Source organism: Lactuca virosa, chromosome 4, assembly GCF_052849685.1.
Source record: "Lactuca virosa cultivar CGN04683 chromosome 4, Lactuca_virosa_CGN04683_v6, whole genome shotgun sequence".
Taxonomy (NCBI): Eukaryota; Viridiplantae; Streptophyta; class Magnoliopsida; order Asterales; family Asteraceae; genus Lactuca; species Lactuca virosa.
In genome coordinates this window covers 197,694,271-197,713,531 of record NC_136429.1, presented here as the reverse complement: position 1 = coordinate 197,713,531, position 19,261 = coordinate 197,694,271, and the positions used below count along the sequence as shown (strand labels likewise).

The 19,261-nt window shown below is 40.0% G+C and overlaps 2 protein-coding genes across 3 annotated transcripts; one reads left to right on the top strand and one right to left on the bottom strand.

The window, feature by feature from the left end:
• Positions 1 to 3,646: 3,646 nt before the first annotated feature.
• On the top strand, positions 3,647 to 5,207 carry PGR7 (proton gradient regulation 7). Of its 2 annotated transcripts, none has more exons than XM_079044852.1 (5): positions 3,647 to 4,183; positions 4,287 to 4,367; positions 4,475 to 4,576; positions 4,653 to 4,802; positions 4,877 to 5,207. In XM_079044852.1, the coding sequence occupies exons 1-5, from the start codon at positions 3,782 to 3,784 to the stop codon at positions 5,114 to 5,116; spliced, it is 975 nt and encodes a 324-aa protein (XP_078900978.1). In that variant the 5' UTR covers positions 3,647 to 3,781; the 3' UTR covers positions 5,117 to 5,207. The 2 variants fall into 2 exon arrangements, with proteins under 2 accessions (XP_078900978.1, XP_078900977.1); XM_079044851.1 differs by having other exon boundaries at positions 3,649 to 4,183; positions 4,472 to 4,576.
• On the bottom strand, positions 5,146 to 7,288 carry LOC145107892 (exocyst complex component EXO70I-like). The gene has a single exon (XM_079044850.1). It carries the CDS (start codon positions 7,210 to 7,212, stop codon positions 5,263 to 5,265), a length of 1,950 nt encoding a protein of 649 aa, XP_078900976.1. The 5' UTR covers positions 7,213 to 7,288; the 3' UTR covers positions 5,146 to 5,262.
• Between the last annotated feature and the right edge of the window lie 11,973 nt (positions 7,289 to 19,261).

Sequence of the window (19,261 nt, the reverse complement as noted above, 5' to 3'; positions counted from 1 at the left end):
GCAAGGGAAAGGTTTTGCATGATCACATCGTGAGACCTCATGTCTCACATCGTGAGAACGGTCTGAAGTCCAAATCAAAGATTCAATGTTCTTAATCCATTATGCCTTCAATTTCAATTCTTACAGAAGCTTAAGGGGACCCTAAAGGTACACAAAAATGCTTGCTTTATGGATATGCATGCATCATGCATGTCCCTACACCATTTAAGGTTAAAATTAGAAATATGGCCTCAAGTTCTCACGCAAGCTTCCAATACTCTACCAACTTCCAGATCTGAATGATATAAGACTCAAAAGGCCAATTGAATCCATAAAGTTGCTAAATTTATGGATCTTCTTCACTCCAATAAGCTATAACATAAGGAAATGGGACCAAAAACCTAGATCTAGCCATGAAATGGAATAAAGCTTGAGTCTTGATACTTACAATGGTCCAAACAAGAGAAGAGATGATGACAAGAGAAGATATATGAGTTGTAATTTACAAGTCGGTTGTGCAGTGATATTGCAAAAACGCATCAATAACATGATGTTATAAAATTTAGTGTCATGTGCGATTTTGTGAGTGAAAGATACAAACATATGAGTAAAAGTTTATTTGTTCCTTTTGCCTTAACGGAAAAATCGATATTTGTAGGCCCCTCGATGATTTGGTGTTGACTTATAGAGTTGGGCCTAGCCATGACTAAATTGATGTGTTTAATTAGAAGTCTTATGACATCATCACAAATCAGGAAATTGGGAAACATAATTTTGGACAATGAGATTGATTCTAATCCATGTCTCATGTCCATATGATATCTAGAATAACGGAGGAATATTTGATCACTTATCTTTGGACAAATGTCTGTTTAGTTCAGAGTTCGGCAATTGCTATGGAATCACTCTTTGCTGTTTAATTTAGAGGTTATACCAGTAATTTAGTTTTAGACTTATCCAAGTGGGAGACTGTTGGATTAGGTGTCTAAGCCAATAACTAAATTAGTATAATCTTGAATTATTAGCAAGGTCCTTTTGGGTTGCCCTCAAACCTAGTAATTGAATAAGATGAATTTTAGAGAGAGAGACTGATTTATTGATTTATTATATGATTAATTAATAGAAATAAATGAATTTATTAATATGTTATGAAAATAATATATTAATTAGAAATAGTAATATTTAATTAAGAATTAATCAGAAATTAATTAAATTAATTTTGGGATTAATTGGATTAATTAAAAGTGCATGGGTCTATTTTTTATGGTACAATAGTTGAGCAAGAGGTTCCAGAACCTTCCTTGGAAGGGGTGGATGGTTTCTAGGGTATTACAAGGCATCTGGAATATTCCTTGCAGATAAATAGGAAGCTGGATAATTACCACTTTGAAATAATATTATTTTTGTTCAAATTAAGGCTATCTAGGGTTTCCTAATTATAGTATAACTAGACCCTATGAGCTACAATTTTCGGTCACTCCATTCTCATAAGAAAAGGCCAAAAATTTGATTTTCCCTATCCTCTCTCTCTCTCTCTCTCTCTCTCTCTCTCTTCAAGTCTCCTAGTTGCTAGAGTTGGGTGTGAACCATCATAGGCACGAGATTTCTGGTGCTTGCTTCCAAAAGCTTTGAAGAAGGGTTTTAGATTTGTTTACTATAATAAATCAAAAGCTATGTAATCTTCCGTTATGAATTCTGATTTCATTAGGGTTATTGTAGATTGATAATTCATAGTATGTTGCCTTTATGTAAAAGACATAGATCCCTTTAGGTTGCATGTGCCCTAATCATTTAATTGTTAAATGTTTTTCCGCTTAGAGCATTATCGTTGTAACCTGCGTTTTCCCTCACCCTTAATGATGAAATAGTATGAATGTGGATTTTCTGATGTATTTTGGTTTGTTTTTCAGTATGGTGATCATTAGAGGTTTTGGATCAGGAGTTGGCGGCACAAAGAGGCCAAGTTTGTCTGATGATGAGATTCGCGAGATAATCACCACCCATGTGACCATGGTTGTTAAGGAGGCGATCTCGAATGTATTTGGGTCTATTAAGACTGCCATGACCAATATGTTTAACGATCATTATACTGCCGTCATAGAGGTTGTTGTTGTCGTAGCCACTACAGTTGTTGTTGCTGCGGGACTCCAGGGGAGAGGGACAGTGTAGTACCGAGACTTTAGCAATACGAAGCCCCTGGAGTTCGACGGGGTCAAGGATCCGATCATTGTGGCTATCTAATGTGGAGGATTGTTTCTTCACCTGCTCGTGTACATAGGACCAGAAGGTCAAGTTTTCCTTGAACCTTCTTCGTTTGGGGGCGAAGGACTGGTGGAAACTGGTGACCAGTGCTTATTCTCATGCGGAGAAGGCCGCACTGACATGTGAGCAGTTTATGGAGATGTTTCGTACTGAGTATGTTCCACTGGTGGAGAGGGAGAGGTTAGCCCATGAGTTTTTGTCGCTGAAGAAGACAATAGAGTCGATAACAGAGATCACCAAGATGTTTACATAAAGAGCCTTTTATGCCCTAAGTATGTTGTTTTAGAGCAGGTTTAGATGTCTCGTTACTTGAGCATGCTCAAGATGGAGATCCATGAGTTTATGTCAACCCAATGGTATGGTTCCATCTCCAAGTTGCAGTCCCTCGCTTGGAGGAGGGAGATTGAGATTGAGACCCAAACGAGAGAGAAGTGGTTGACCCCCGTTCAGTCACAACCAACAACGAAGCGGTTTAACCCCGCTGATTCATGATCCGGAGGACAGAGGGGTTGCACTTGTGGCAAGTGCGGGAAGATGCATGAGGGAACATGCCGATCAGCTACTGGGTGCCACAAATCTGGCAAGAATGCGCATTTCGCAAGGGATTGTCGTCAGCAGTCTCCGTTATCGAGTACCAGGATTTGTTACCACTGTGATCGGGTTGACCATGTAAAGGTCAACTATCTCTTGCTCGCCGCCAGACCAGTGCATGCACCAACATCGACTACTTTGAGGATTACTGATGGACGTCAGGAGAGAGCTGAGACCCCAAAGGCTAGGGGTCAAGCTTTCCAGCTCACAACAGAGGAGGCCAGGGCAGCGTCTGACGTCGTTACTGGTATGTATTCATTTATTTTATGTTAAGTTGTTTCATGTATGCTTATGCTTGTATTTCTGATAGATACTTTCTTAATGAATTCTTTGCTTGCTCTTGTGCTTTTTGACTCGGGTTCGAGTCGGTCATTCGAATCTTAGGTTCATTAGGTTTATCCTATATTCCTGTGTAAATTGAAGAAGCAATCACCATGGTTAAAAAGATTTTATGGTGGTTGCTGGATACAATAGTTGTCATGTCTTTCGGAGATGACGATGATGATGACGACGACGCCGAGGGGGATGGTATCGTTTGTAACAATGGTGGTGGTCCCATTTACTTTATATAATTACAATAACAAAAATAAATGTTAAAAATATTAAAAAGAAATAAATAAGGGTAAAATTGTATTTTTATGTATGGTAGGGACCAATATACAACAAAATAAAATGTAAGGTATCCCGAGTTAAAAAAATATTAAGAACTGAACGTATAAATTACATGAAACTTTAATTTACTTTATAATTTTCTTTGTTTGTCGTGTAGATGCTGCCTTTTACCTTTTGGCTTTTGGTGACCTGGACCAGGACAACATCAAGGATTTTCGTTCCAATTCCGACTCGTTATCAACATCATCATCCAGAATTCTTTCTTATCACAGTCACCCCACCCCTGTCGATCTTCTGAAAATACCCAATTCATTCATTCATTCGATCAAAATTCAAAATGCTTCCACATACCCAATCTATGACTTCACCTCTCCCATCTATCTTCTCCCCAAAACTTCCAATTTCTCATTCCAAACCCATCTTTAACTACAAACCTCGCTTCGATCCTCCCAAGTCCTTACTTCTCCAGCCTTTGAGATGTTCGGTTTCTCTGGCGCCCGAACAAACCCATTTACAATCAAATGCCACCACCAAGAGTAATAAACCCTCCCCAGCTGAAATTTCAAGAACAATCATGGAGTTATCCTCTGTTGGCACCTTTTCAACTACGGCCCAAGACAATTGGCCTCTTGCTGTTGGTGTTCGCTTCGCCGTTGACCCAGAAGGCACACCAATTGTTTGCTTAAGTGCTTCTCATCACCATTTCGCTAACGACAAAAGGTCCTCCCTTAATGTTCAGGTATTTGCGAAAATCTTTGATTGTTTTTCAACCTACATCCATTTTGCTTCTTGTCGCACGATTTATGTTTTCTATGACTGATTATGTACTTCTGCTTAATAAGTTAGAGCAATCTGGTCTGCGAACAACACAGTGCACCATCCAAGGTAGCCTTCACAGACCTGACGATGAAATTCTCTTGAAGGTACTTCTTGTATTAGGCTCCATTAATATCACACTTCTGTGTGCAATTCTATTTACGAATCTTAAGATTCTCATCGACATTTCAAGCTTCTATTTTTTTGACAGAAGATTAAGTCACTATGGGCAAAGAGATTTGGAGAAAAAGCGGACAATGAGTTCATCCATATTCTTGATGTGCAACGTGTACTGCAAATGGACAACTTCATGGAGGTGTGTAATTTGGTAACTTGTGCATATAAATTACTTAATTTCATGATAATCTGATATTCAAAGACAACAAATGCAGGATGGTGTATGGGTTTCTTCTTCAGATTATGGACTTGCAAATGCTGATCCACTTAAAGATTCTGCTGAGCGTCTAGTTCATGAGATAAACACAAATAACATGGAAGATGTTCTCCGGTTTTGCAATGTCTTTGTGGATTCAGATGTACAGGTGTCAGAATATGTCATAAAATTAATCTCTTCTTTATGATATGCTCTGAATGCATATATCTTTTGGTTGTTCAGGTGTCAGAAGCAAAGATGGTGTGGGTTGATCGATTAGGGTTTGACATACATCTGTATTCTCCCCAAAATGATGTCTTTGAGATCCGGATTCCTTTCCCTAGAGAAGTTACAGATGAGAAAGGGGCAAAATCGTCTTTTAATGGTATGTCCCAGACAGCATGGGAAGTAGAAAAAAACTACCATACCCTAGAATTTGAGAAAGTAAAACAATTGAAGAAAATAGCCTCCAAGGTACAATGATTACAAGTTTCCTGATTTTGAGCATACCATTTTGTAAGATGAGTTATATTTTGATTAATCAATAAGGAAAATACAGTCTGTTTTATATACATATACACAAATAGCAAATATGTACATGATTATGTTAGGAAAGAAGCCATGGAAGATCAAGCTGCAACATTTGCTGGTGAGAAATGACCTGTAACAACATTCTTGATCTTCCCCATCAAGCTTGTACACTTGGCACTAGAACCATACTTATCCAACTTTGACCTAAACATGGAAGTCAACATATTCTCTATTTTCTCATCACTATATTTTAAATACTTATTACTATTAGGACTATGAGTAGCTCCACTTTCCACTAAGGTCTTGTAAACAGGGACTACAACTTCCATAATCATCTGGCAAGTTTTCCATCTCAAATCTCTATCACACAACACCCATTCAGATTGTTTTCTAAACACTTGATCAAATACATCATTGAATCCTTTCATTTTGTTTCTGTCATTGTTGCTTAATAAAGCTGGAATTCTCCCCCAACTTTCTTTCAAATAAAGTGATGTGTAGTATTCTATATGAACTTCATGTCGTTTTATCCAAGATTCCCCCATTAGATCCCCAAGCTTTGTACCCTTTAGATGTTTGCTCAAGTAGCAACTGGTGTTCATCAAGAAAATATAAGATAAAGAAGCATCTTCATATCTTTTTGCCCATGTGTCCAAGTTAAGTTCTAGTGATTTCACTATGTTTTTAATTTCAACTGAAACAATTCCCTTTGTGAACTTACTTTCATTATGCCAACTGGAGTGGATCTTTAGAACTTGTTCAAGTTCATGTTTGTATTCATCATCTAACAACTCGTTAGCATATTCTGTTACAAAGATAACCAATTTTGGAATTGTCCCATCTGGTGGAGGGTCGTTTAGTCTTTGTAGCTCAACTTGTGCTTTAAGGTCTTGAAAAATTTCACATGCCCCATTGACCACATTCTTGAGTAATCCCCTAGTTTGACTTTGAATTTCTGAACATGGTTTTCCTTTTCCACCAAAAATTCTGTTGAAATCTTGTCTGAGATTGTTGAGAGTGGTAAAGATGTCTAGGAGCTTGAAAAGTTTGATTGCTTCTTTCTTACACTTTGTAATTGTGTTCCCGAATTTGATAAAACTCTGTATTCCCGATTGGAGGGCGATTTTGGAAAAGCAATATTTCCACACGTTGACTTCAATGCTCTTACTAAACACGTGTTCACAGAGTGTGTACTCAAGTTCAAGAAGATGCTTAACTACAAACTCCAAATGTCTCCCCCATTCGTCTATATAACCTTCTACTTCTTGCACGCTATGAAATTCTGTTAATGTAATCTCCAAATAATCCAAATCAAGACCTTCTAAACTTCTATGGACAATTGTGCCCCTGATCTTTATATAAACATGAATGCATTGGTCCACAAGATTGTTGCATGAAAAGCATGCAACGATATCTTGTAGGTTTTTGACAATGGGGAAAGGTAAAGCTTCTGGTATTGGATCAAATACATCACTTTCATCATCACCAGATGAGAAAAGAGACAAAGGAACTTGAAGAGGGAAACTGTTTTCGATTAAAAGAGTTGTGAATTCATGTTTTAAATTCTCAAAAGCAACATTTAGAATTCCATGTTTGAGAAGAGAACGTTCTTCAAACCTTTGCAACTCTTTAAGTATATGGAGAGTTTTAGAGACATTGGAGTGGTAGAGGTTGTCAACAATGGTTGTGTTGATGTCTTCCACCCATAGGATGGCTAAGTTGCATGTGTTGGTGAGAAGAGTGAGTGCTTGGCTGAATCTTTTGAGGAGAGAGAGGTGGTGGTGGAGGTCGGGAGATGGGTGGTGGTCTGAGAGTAAACCCCCGAGCTCCTCCACCACTTGGTAGACCTGGAAGACGGCGGAAACGGGTGGAAGTGCACGGTGGAGGTGGTGGTGGAGGGTGGAGAGAGAGGGGATGTTTGTGATGTGGGATTTGGAAGAATTGATACGGGAGAGATTGGTGGTGGTTTGGTGGATTTGGAGGTCTAGTTGGGTGGATTGGTGTAAGGTGGTTTTGAGAAGATCTCTAGTGCGAATGAGATGTTCCATTTTAGGGAGAGTTGTGATGATGAAGACACATTGAGATGGTGTTATTATGGGATAAATCTTAAAAGGGTTTTGTTTGGTTTCTTGGGAGGTTTAATTTCTTTACCAAACATACCAAATGAGAGTAGTGGAAGATATATTCAAACCAAACTTCACTGCTAAATTGTTATGTCTTTACTCATACTCATGCTTTGCTTCATCTCACCAACTCCAACTCTCTTTTTTTGCTATGAAAACAAAAACAAACCATTCCTTCATCCTTCTACACAACCTTCATCGTCCAAATCAACCCATAACAAAGTTTTTTTTCTCAATAATCAAAATATAACTCAGTTGGTGTCAAGGTGGCATATTTGTAAAAAAAATGTCGGTGTTCGAGAATTAGAAACCGCAACAATGGAGTTTTAATTTCAATGGAGATTGAGCTTCTTATGGACAATGGACCCTTATGTTAGCCACCTAGTTACATGATGTATATTTGATCTTAATACGGGACAATAATGGATATCGACTCGAAGGTCGTTGGAAAACTGACTTATAATTATCAAATTAAGAACGATAATAATCATTATTAACCATTATATATATATATATATATATATATATATATATATATATATATATATAATAATGCCAAATCTAAATGCTTATAATAGTTTAAAAAGGATATTGCTTTATCAAAACGGATGCAAGTCAAAAGATAAAAAAAAAATACAAAGAAATTTGTATCATGTTGGATACTACTATAAATTATGTGTTAAATGATGTTTAACTTTTAATTTTTAATTTTTAATTTTTTTTGTCACGGAAGAAATAGGAATAATTACAAAATAGAAAGATCGACAATTTTTTTCATAGAGTAAAATTACACGAATGGTCCCTATGGTTTGGGATAATTTGCACGTTTGGTCCCTAACTTATTTTTTAACTCGGAAGGTCCCTATAGTTTGTTTTTTGTTGTGCATTTGGTCTTTGTATTACCTAAAAAGACTATTTTGCTATTAATTTTTTAATATAATTAAATAACGTAAGGTAGTGAAGGTAATGTAAGGTGAGTTAGAAGTGGGGTTGGTGATGTGTTTATTTAAATAAATTTAAAAATCAATGACAAAATAATCTTTTTAGGTAAAACAGAGACCAAACATGTAACAAAAACAAACAGTATGGGACCTTACGAGTTAAAAAGTAAGTTAGGGACCAAACATACAAATTACTCAAAACCATAGGAACCATTCGTGTAATTTACTCCTTTTCATATTTACTACAAAAATTTTATTCATTTCTCACAAAAGCTTTTTACGTGTTTATATATATATATATATATATATATATATATATATATATATATATATATATATATATATATATATTTTGTAACATCCCAAAATTCATGACCAAATTTCATTTTTAATATAACTAAAACACATTTGTAACTTGGTTCACACATTGAAAAACATTTCAAATAAAAAATTTATCAGAGTTCATTCTAGAAATCACATATTGCGGAAAACATAGGTGGATGCGTTGCGACCGTCCCGAGCTCATTTATTTGAAAACTGGAGTTACCTGAAAACCGTAAGCACAAAGCTTAGTGAGTTCCCCAAATACCACATACCATACATATCAACATACTGCCTAGCATATTTGGGTGCTGGCCTACCCCTTCGGTCTCTTTCAACCAGATACTATCTAGCATATAAGCACATAAATCACAGACTGTCATACATAACCATGAGCCATACATATCATACAAATATCATAATCAATAAAGATGTTATGTGTCGATACATAGTCTTGCCATTATGCCACGGGCCGCCACGTAGTCTTTCTTGCCAAGTCGGGGCCACCCCCTGGGTCTTACTGACAAGTGCCAAGAGCCACCTCCTGTTCTTCCATGCAAGCATCAAAAAGACAACTAGCATACATATTACTCTACTTAGCTAATTAGCATACAGTGTGCCAGGAGCCACCTCTTGGTCTTTCATACATAATGTCTAAGGCTAACCCTCAGGTCTTTCTATCATACATAATAACATACAGTGTGCTAGGATCCGCCTCCTAGTCTTTCATACATAATGCCTAGGGCTAACCCTCGGGTCTTCCTATCATACATAATAGCATACAGTGTGCCAGGAGCCGCCTCCTGGTCTTTCATACATAATGCCTAGGGCTAACCCTCGGGTCTTCCTACAACACATAAACCAAATGGGCCGGCATTGGTGCCTTCGACCCATACAAACAGTGAGGAGACTCACCTCGAATGTAGAAGCTCCCCGAAAGAAATCCTTAGTTACTGCCCCGCTGGCTTTCCGAGCTATCAATACCTGAACCAGATAAAATCTTAGTTAATAGGCCAAAACCCTCAAGTTTGGCCCAAGGTCAAACTTGGTCAAAAGTCAACGGTCAACGCAAGTCAAAGTCAACAAATCAAACTTCAGGCTGAGTACGCCTAGCGTACTTACCAAACATAATCGGGACCCCATACGAGTACGCGCAGCGTACTCGAAGGTACGCCCGGCGTACCCGGCCAAATGACACTTTTCCATTAAGTACTTAATCTCTTAAGTCCTTTCATCCAACACTCAGATCTAGTCCCACAACATCATTCTAAGTCATAAAGTTTCCACCTTTATGACTTTCCATGTCTAGAAAAGGTCCAAAAGCTAAAACCTTAACTTATTAATCCATTCAGACATCATGATATTCTCATGGAAGGTATAGAAGGATCAAGATTACATTTTTATGGATCCTAAAAGCTCCATAATGGATAAAGTTTCCAACTTTATCCATTAGAATGGTCCAAACAACCAAGATCTAGCCTTTAAGCATCAAATGGGACCAAAATTGCATCTTTTTCAACTTAATCCATTAAGTCTAAGTCTCCAACCTTCAGATATGAATCACAATGATGTTTAGATGGATAAAGTTTCCAACTTTATCCATAACAAGGTCACAAACTTTCAAGATCTAAACTTTACTAAAATGACCAAAAGCTCATAACATCCAAAACTAGCTAGATCTAACAAATGCATCATCAAGATTCAAACTTTATACCTCTAGAAGATAGATCAAGGTGAACAAAGTCCATATCTACAAGCTCCAATGCAACCAACACTTCTACAAGAAGTTCCTTCTTCTCCAAGGTGCACCATGCATACTCCAAAGCACTCAAAATTACCTTCTTTTAGCTCACAAGGCTCATCTAGGGTTAGGGTTTCATGAAAGGGGTGTTGGAGGGGCGGAGGCTGAGAATGGAGTGGGTTTGGGGGAGTTAAGGAGCTTAAATAGGGATTAAACCACGAAAATAGGGTTTGGGCACTGATTGCGTACGCCCAACGTACACCTTTTTGTACGCCCAACATACTCAGCTTGGCCCAAAACCACCCAAACTTCAAATTGGCATAACTTCTTCGTTCTAACTCGGTTTTCGACGTTCTTTATATCCATGGAAAGGTATTGAGGAGCTCTACAACCTTATCTAATTACTTTTGACTTAAAACACATCGAACTAAAATTCATAATTCATAAAAGAAGTCTGAAACACTACATTCCCATTTTACCCCTTTGACTCCAAAGTGCAAACCAAACTATTGGGTCATATATCTACATTACCCACATCCAAATGGGCCTAAATCTTACCTTTTAAAAGGCCCTAATCCTTATGATGTCTGCTCTTTGGGCCACAGCCTCGAATTAGGAATTGATTCGGAACAGGACGTTACAACTCTCCCCCACTTAAATTAGATTTCATCCTCTAAATCATTCACTACCATCCCCGGCATACCAGGCAACCTGAGCAGCACAACCACAATCCCGTGAGTACCACAGCCTTCCCAAGGCAACCAAAACCAACCCTAACAGAACTCTCCAAACCCAAAGAGAACGGATCCTTAATCCCTTACAGAGGACCACATCTACCCTTCCGAGACCTGAAATCTGCATTGGTCTGACTCCTCGACAGACCGCCCTCGTTGAACCGTTACCATGCCAATTCCTTATCGAATAACTGATCGAACAGCCACTTCCAGTCCTGATTATCTCGGTGTTACCAACCGAATGAATTCACTTACCATATCCAGATGCCAAACGCCCGTCTTAACAGATAGTCCAAATAATCCTTCGAGTAGAGGATCCATCTCTGCAACGGTTAGACTCAGACGAGAGCTGCGTAGCAGAGTCAAATCGATTACTCTGAGATTCTTTAATCCCACTGCAAGTTGCTTAGCATCTCCCGGTCAACGACTACTCCACATAAGGATCCCAAATCACTGCCGCTACTCGGAATACCATACCGCCGTCTAGCTGCTTTCCATATCAACCATGACTTCCCTGGATCCCAATCTTGCCTGCCACTATCCGAAATATCGGATTCCTGCCCGGTTTCTGAGCCAACAAGCAACCTTGCATTCGCCCCATGCGACCTCTGAAGGAAACCTCGTCTAACAATAACTGCCCTATCTATACCGCCACTCATGGCTCCTTCAATCCCCTTGATCCATCCGATCATGATAGGCTAACAACCTGTCGCCACTGAATCTGACGCAAAAAGGTGAATGCTACTAGAATAATTGTAGTCTTACATCATGCCCGGTCTCCTTCGACCTACCGTTACCCGAATCCGATCATACTGTGGCCTACTCACATTCGTGCGGCTGACCCGCCCTGACCTAAATCATCTGAAGGAATCCGTGAGTGAATCACAAATCTGTCACATTCTCAGTATCGAATAGTGACCAGTGAATGCTACTGGCCACCCCGCAGTCTTACAACACTCCCATACTAACTGACCACTAGTGAATGTTACGGGCCACCCCACAGTCTTACAACACTCCCATACTAACTGACCACTAGTGAATGCTACGGGCCACCCCCGCAGTCTTACTATACCACTATACCAACGGATAACAAACGAATGCTACGGGACACCCCCGCAGTCTTACAACGTTTCTACTCTATCTGCCAACTAGTGAATGCTACGGGCCACCCCGCAGTCTTACAACAGCTCTACTCTATCTGCTAACTAGTGAATGCTACGGGTCACACCGCAGTCTTACAATACTTCTACACTACATGCTAACTAGTGAATGCTATGGGCCACCCCGCAGTCTTACCACATTCCCCCAAGCTATCTGGCTGCTGGTGAATGTTACGGCTATCCCGCAGTCTTACAACACCTTCCATGTTATCTGGCTGCTAGTGAATGCTACGGCTATCTCGCAGTCTTACAACACATTTTATGCTATCTGGCTGCTGGTGAATGCTACGACTATCCCGCAGTCTTACAAAACCTTCCAAGCTATCTGGTTGTTGGTGAATGCTACGGCTATCCCGCAGTCTTACATCACTTCCCACGCTAACTCAACCGCTGACCATGGTCTTACCGTTGATTACCAATCCGAACACATCCAAAGTCGAGCACAAACATGGTCTAACATCCCACACTGAACTCATGACCTGACTGGGATCCCCAACCTGGTTCCCCATAGTCTGCTACACATCAATCAGATGTGGTCCCAAATTCGGGAAGCTTCCCGAACTTCCAATTCGCATTATCCTCCATACAGGTAACCACTTGGGCCACCTTTCCTTTCCTGATGGGTATACGAGCTCATCCCATTTTCATGCTTGCTTCTGTCCTGGGTAACTGAACGGTTCTCCCCTACTTCGATCCGTCTAAGTCTCCACGACATACGAGGAATGGAAGGATTTCCGATCCTTCCTACCTTGCAATGATCGATCTGATGACAACCGGCGCTTACTAATGCTAGCGATCCATTACTAGCCGAACTTAAAAGACCATACAACCTCTGAAGACTAGATGAACACTTTTTGAATCCCAGCAATACTGATAACTCCAGATGCCTTGAAATTAAGGGTGGCAACTGTTGACACGACACGACAAAAATACACGACACGAAACGAAATTGGAACGAAACTGAAATTGGAATTTGTGTTCGTGTCGTGTTCGTGTTAAGTGTAAAAAACACGATGTCGTGTCGTGTCGTGTTCGTGTTTAAAATTCGACACGAAATTGACACGATTTAGCATTTATTTTTCGTGTTTTTCGTGTTATGTATGATTAAATATTAATTAAATAAACTAATTTTTTATTATGTTATCTTTTTCGTGTCGTGTCGTGTTTGTCGTTTTTTAATCGGTTCGTTTTCGTGTTAGTTAAAAAAAACACGACATCGTGTCGTGTCGTGTCGTGTTCGTGTTACATAAAACATTGTCGTGTCGTGTTGTGTCAGACAAAAATACGACACGATGGCCCGATTTGCCACCCCTACTTGAAATGATACCGTACTCAGATCTTGAAGTCCAATTAACCGATGCTCAGAGCAAAACTTTGGTAGTAGACCACTTCCCTTGGCGGCCCCATGAGGTAATCTGAGCACAATGACTGAACCCTCCGAATCCTGACGAGGGTGATAACCACCCCGCTGAACCCTGACCGCAGACCTTCCACATAATGCCCCTGAACCGATCTCGATTACGAGTCGAGATAACGCTGAACACTCTGAACCAGCAAAAGAGAAACGAACTTACACTAACCCCTAACAATTCAAGGCATGCAAATGGCATATGGCACTACTTGAAGATATAACTCATACATGAGCAAGGAAACGAATCAGATATATGCTTTACCCAAACTGATGCAAGATAACAACCATAAACATGGATATAAATAACCTGAAAGAAGGCAAAAGATACATAAATGCAGAACTCAACTCCTCTCTGCTGGGGCTCCTGTCCTACCTTCTCGTCCATCGGTGATCCTCAAAGAAGCCGGAGCAGGCGCGCTCACTACTCCTCCCCTCAACGTCGGATAGTCGGTCTTCTTGTGGCCCACCCGATCATAGTGAAAACATAATGGGCTTGCCCCCTGAGGGAAATCCCTGCTGACGTGACCGACCCTGCCATACTTGTAGCAGCCCAAACCCCTGGAACGACAAGCCCCGTCGTGCAGTTTCCCGCACGTGCTGCACTGACTCCGATCTTGTTGGCCTCTCAAAAGCTGATCGGAAGTCTTGGGTCTCTTCCCGGGACCCTCCAAAGTATGCACCTGATCTGACCTCCTCTTCACAATGTGCTCCAAATCAATCTCCCGCTCTCGGGCTGTAGAGATCATATCATTCAGGGTCTCGCACCCTGAAATACTCACGAATTTCCTAATGTCATCCCGCAACATATTGTGATACCTCACTTTCTTCATCTCCTCATCTGCTACATACCGTGGTACCAATAAAACCCTCTCCTGGAACTTGGCAGTGATCTCTGCCACCGTCTTAGTAGTCTGGCGGAGAGCCAGGAACTCTCGCGCCAACTGCTGCACCTCAATCGTCGGTGCAAACTCAGATCGGAACCTGGTCGAGAAGTCATCCCATGACATAGCATCGACCACATCATCACCCAAATCACTACCAATATCCTCCCACTAATCACGTGCCTGATCCTTCAACAGGCAGGAAGCATATCTGACCTTCGCCTCCTCGGGGCAGAAACTCATTCTGAATGCGTTAGCCATATCTGCTAACCACCTCCTACTGACAATGGGGTCCCCCTCCCCATGGAACGCAGGAGCTCCACAAGCACGGAACTCCCAGAAAGTCAGTGTGCGAGCTCCAATGATAGCCATAATCTCCACACGGAATGCGTCCAAGCGCTCGTCCACTATCTCTGAAACACAGCGAGAGATCTCTGATGAAATAAACTCCCGCAATTGCTCGCTAATCGGCTCAGCACCTGCACCTGATACGGAACCCGAACCTGAACCATCTCCCTGAGAGCTCATCTCCAAACTGAAATACAATCAAGCCAAAAATCAGATCTCGTCCAAGAATCCACCCCTCATAAGCTTCTTAGATTCTCCAAGACTCTCACCGATTTGAGTACGGATCCTGTGCTTTCAGTAGTACAGGCCCAATACTACCTTCCACACCTATCCATACTTTCCTCAACAATCCTCTTGAATCCTCTAAGTCACTTCTTCAAACCACTATGCCAGTACTCACTGAACCATACTACTAACCTACTGTAGCATATCCTAGGCTTTCCTAGGTTCCTGAACCCACCCAATCCTCAGCTACTGATGGATTCTCATTAATGTCAAATAGCTACCTCATGAATATTGCCACATGCAACAGAGATCAGATAATCCTTCGAGTAAAAGACTCAACCCTAGAAGGGTTAGACTCAGACGAGAGCTGCGTAATAGTGTCAAATCCATCACTCTGAGATTATCCAGCCTGTGCCACATGTGACTTAGCATATTCACTTAGTAGCTAACTCACATTTCTAAGAGTCCCACAAAGCACAAGGCAAGCAGCATTCGGACAATGGAAAAACTAACCAACATACTCCAATCAAACAATTTTATCCTCTAATCAGGAATCTGTACTAGCATGCAATTCAAAGGCTCATACAATCAGGCATAACATAAACAGGCCATCCTACCACTGGCTGATCAGTTCTAACATGCAAATCTACAAGCTCATGTAAGTATACAAAGGCATATCATATCATACAACAAACATGTATAGGTGTTTTGGGAACCACCTACTTGAGCTCGGTCGATTACACGCATCAAACCCCTTTCTTTTCTTAGAAATTCTTTTTATAAAAAATATTTTCTTTTGAAAATTTTCATACCAAGTCCTCAGTTTCAGCTCAGACACACCCGAAAGTATGTATGAATCCCTCAAACCAAGGCTCTGATACCAACGTGTAACATCCCAAAATTCATGAGCAAAAATTTCATTTTTAATATAACTAAAACACATTTGTAACTTGGTTCACACATTGAAAAGCATTTCAAATAAAACATTTATCAAAGTTCATTCCCAGAAATCACATATTGCGGAAAACATAGGTGAATGCATGCGTTGCGACCGTCCCGAGCTCCTTTATTTGAAAACTGGAGGTACCTGAAAACCGTAAGCACGAAGCTTAGTGAGTTCCCCAAATACCACATACCATACATATTAACATACTGCCTAGCATATCTGGGTGTTGGCCTACCCTTTCGGTCTCTTTCAACCAGATATTGTCTAGCATATAAGCACATAAATCACATATTGTCATACATAACCATGAGCCATACATATCATACAAATAACATAATCAATAAAGGTGCTATGTACCGATACATAGTCTTGCCATTATGCCACGGGCCGCCACGTGGTCTTTATTGCCAAGTCGGGGGCCACCCCCTGGGTCTTACTGATAAGTGCCAAGAGCCACCTCATGTTCTTCCATGCAAGCATCACAAAGACAACTAGCGTACATACTACTCTACTTAGCTAATTAGCATACAGTGTGCCAGGAGCCACCTCTTGGTCTTTCATACATAATGCCTAAGGCTAACCCCCAGGTCTTCCTATCATACATAATAGCATACCGTGTGCTAGGAGCCGCCTCCTGATCTTTCATACATAATGCCTAGGGCTAACCCCCGGGTCTTCCTATCATACATAATAGCATACAGTGTGCCAGGAGGCGCCTCCTGGTCTTTCATACATAATGCCTAGGGCTAGCCCCCGGGTCTTCCTACAGCACATAAACCAAATAGGTCGGTATTGGTGCCTTTGACCCATACAAACAATGAGGAGACTCACCTCGAATGCATAAGCTCCCTGAAAGAAATCCTTAGTTGTTGCCCTGTCGGCTTTCCGAGTTATCAATACCAGAACCTGATAAAATCTTAGTTAATAGGCCAAAACCCTCAAGTTTGGCCCAAGGTTAAACTTGGTTAAAAGTCAACGGTCAACGGAAGTCAAAGTCAACAAATCAAACTTTAGGTTGAGTACGCCTAGCCTACTCAGCTCGTACGCATGGCGTACTTACCAACCAGAATCGGGACCCCATACGAGTACGTGCAGCGTACTCGAAGGTTCGCTAGGCGTACCCGGCCAAATGGCACTTTTCCATTAAGTGCTTAATCTCTTAAATCCTTTCATCCAACACTCAGATCTAGTCCCACAACATCATTCTAAGTCATAAAGTTTCCACCTTTATGACTTTCCATGTCTAGAAAAGGTCCAAAAGCTAAAACCTTAACTTATTAATCCATTAAGAGATCATGATACTCTCATGGAAGGTATAGAAGGATCAAGATTACATTTTTATGGATCCTAAAAGCTCCATAATGGATAAAGCTTCCAACTTTATACATTAGAATGGTCCAAACCATCAAGATCTAGCCTTTAAGCATCAAATGGGACCAAAAGTGCATCTATTTCAACTTAATCCATTAAGTCCAAGTCTCCAACCTTCAGATATGAATCACAATGATGCTTAGATGGATAAAGTTTCCAACTTTATCCATAGGAAGGTCACAAACTTTCAAGATATAAACTTTATGCACTAAAAAGACCAAAAGCTCATAACATCCAAAACTAGCTAGATTTAACAAATGCATCATCAAGATTCAAACTTTATACCTCTAGAAAATAGATCAAGGTGAACAAAGTCCAGATCTACAAGCTCCAATGCAACCAACACTTCCACAAGAAGTTCCTTCTTCTCCAAGGTGCACCATGCATACTCCAAAGCACTCAAAATTACCTTCTTTTAGCTCACAAGGCTCATCTAAGGTTAGAGTTTCATGAAAGGGGTATTGGAGGGGCGGAGGCTGAGAATGGATTGGGTTTGGGGGAGTTAAGGAGCTTAAATAGGGATTAAACCATGAAAATAGGGTTTGGGCATTGATTTCGTACACCCAGCGTACTCCTGGTACGCCCAGCGTACTCAGGATTCCATTAGTACGCCGAACGTACACCTTTTTGTACGCCCAGCGTACTCAGCTTGGCCTAAAACCACCCAAACTTCAAACGGTCATAACTTCTTCGTTCTAACTCCGTTTTCTACATTCTTTATACGGAAAGGTATTGAGGAGCTCTATAACCTTATCTAACTACTTTTGACTTAAAACACATCGATCTAAAATCCATAATTCATAAAAGAAGTCTGAAAGACTACATTCCCATTTTACCCCTTTGACTCCAAAGTGTAAACCAAACTATTGGGTCCCATATCTACATTACCCATATCCAAATGGGCCTAAATCTTACCTTTTCAAAGGCCCTAATCCTTATGATGACCGCTCTTCGGGCCATAGTCTCGAATTAGGAATTGATTCGGAACAGGGCGTTATATATATATATATATATATATATATATATATATATATATATATATATATATATATATATATATATATATATATATATATATATATATATATATATATATATATATATATATATATATATATAAATGAATGATTATTGTGTAATAAATATTTAAAAATGATTGTTTCATTTTTTTCTTAAAGTGACATAAGATTTTAAAAGTTAGCGATGCACTATAATATAAAACTTACAATTACATAGATAGATCTAGTAAAGGGGATGAACACCAAGATTTCCGATCCATACAAGATTTTTTTGCCCTATGTTTAATCTGAATGTAAGTAGACATCTTAGCTTTTTCCAAAATGACAACTTTGTAATTAGGCAATTGTTAAACACCTTATCATTCAGTGATTTCCAAATTATCCTAATCAAGTTAAAGATGATTACATACAAGAGTTCCGATAAAGAGATGATTTGTTGTCAAAATCAAAGAAAGCAATTATGAATGGAATTGAGTTATTGACAACAACTCTGAGCCCGCACCATGAATGGACCGAGGCTTAAACTTTAGCTGTAAAAATGCAAGAGGCTAAAAGATAATTAAATAGAATAGCAACAAATGGGTATAGACAGAGGAAATATTCACACCTCGTTTTGTAAAAAGTGTGTTACATATCATATGACAACGCATTACAGATTGTTACTCTGGACCAAACATCAAGATTAACCTTTTGATTGTCATATTCAATCCATTGTGTAATTGGAGTTCTGACTGTCACATCCAAGTCTCCAAGGTATAATTTTTATTTAATGTTTTGTGAATTGGAAGATCGCGACGTAGTGGAAGCACCACAACGACGTGGCAAGAACCGGATTGAACGCGAATTCATTAAGTCTCCCACGACGTGGCGTTATGC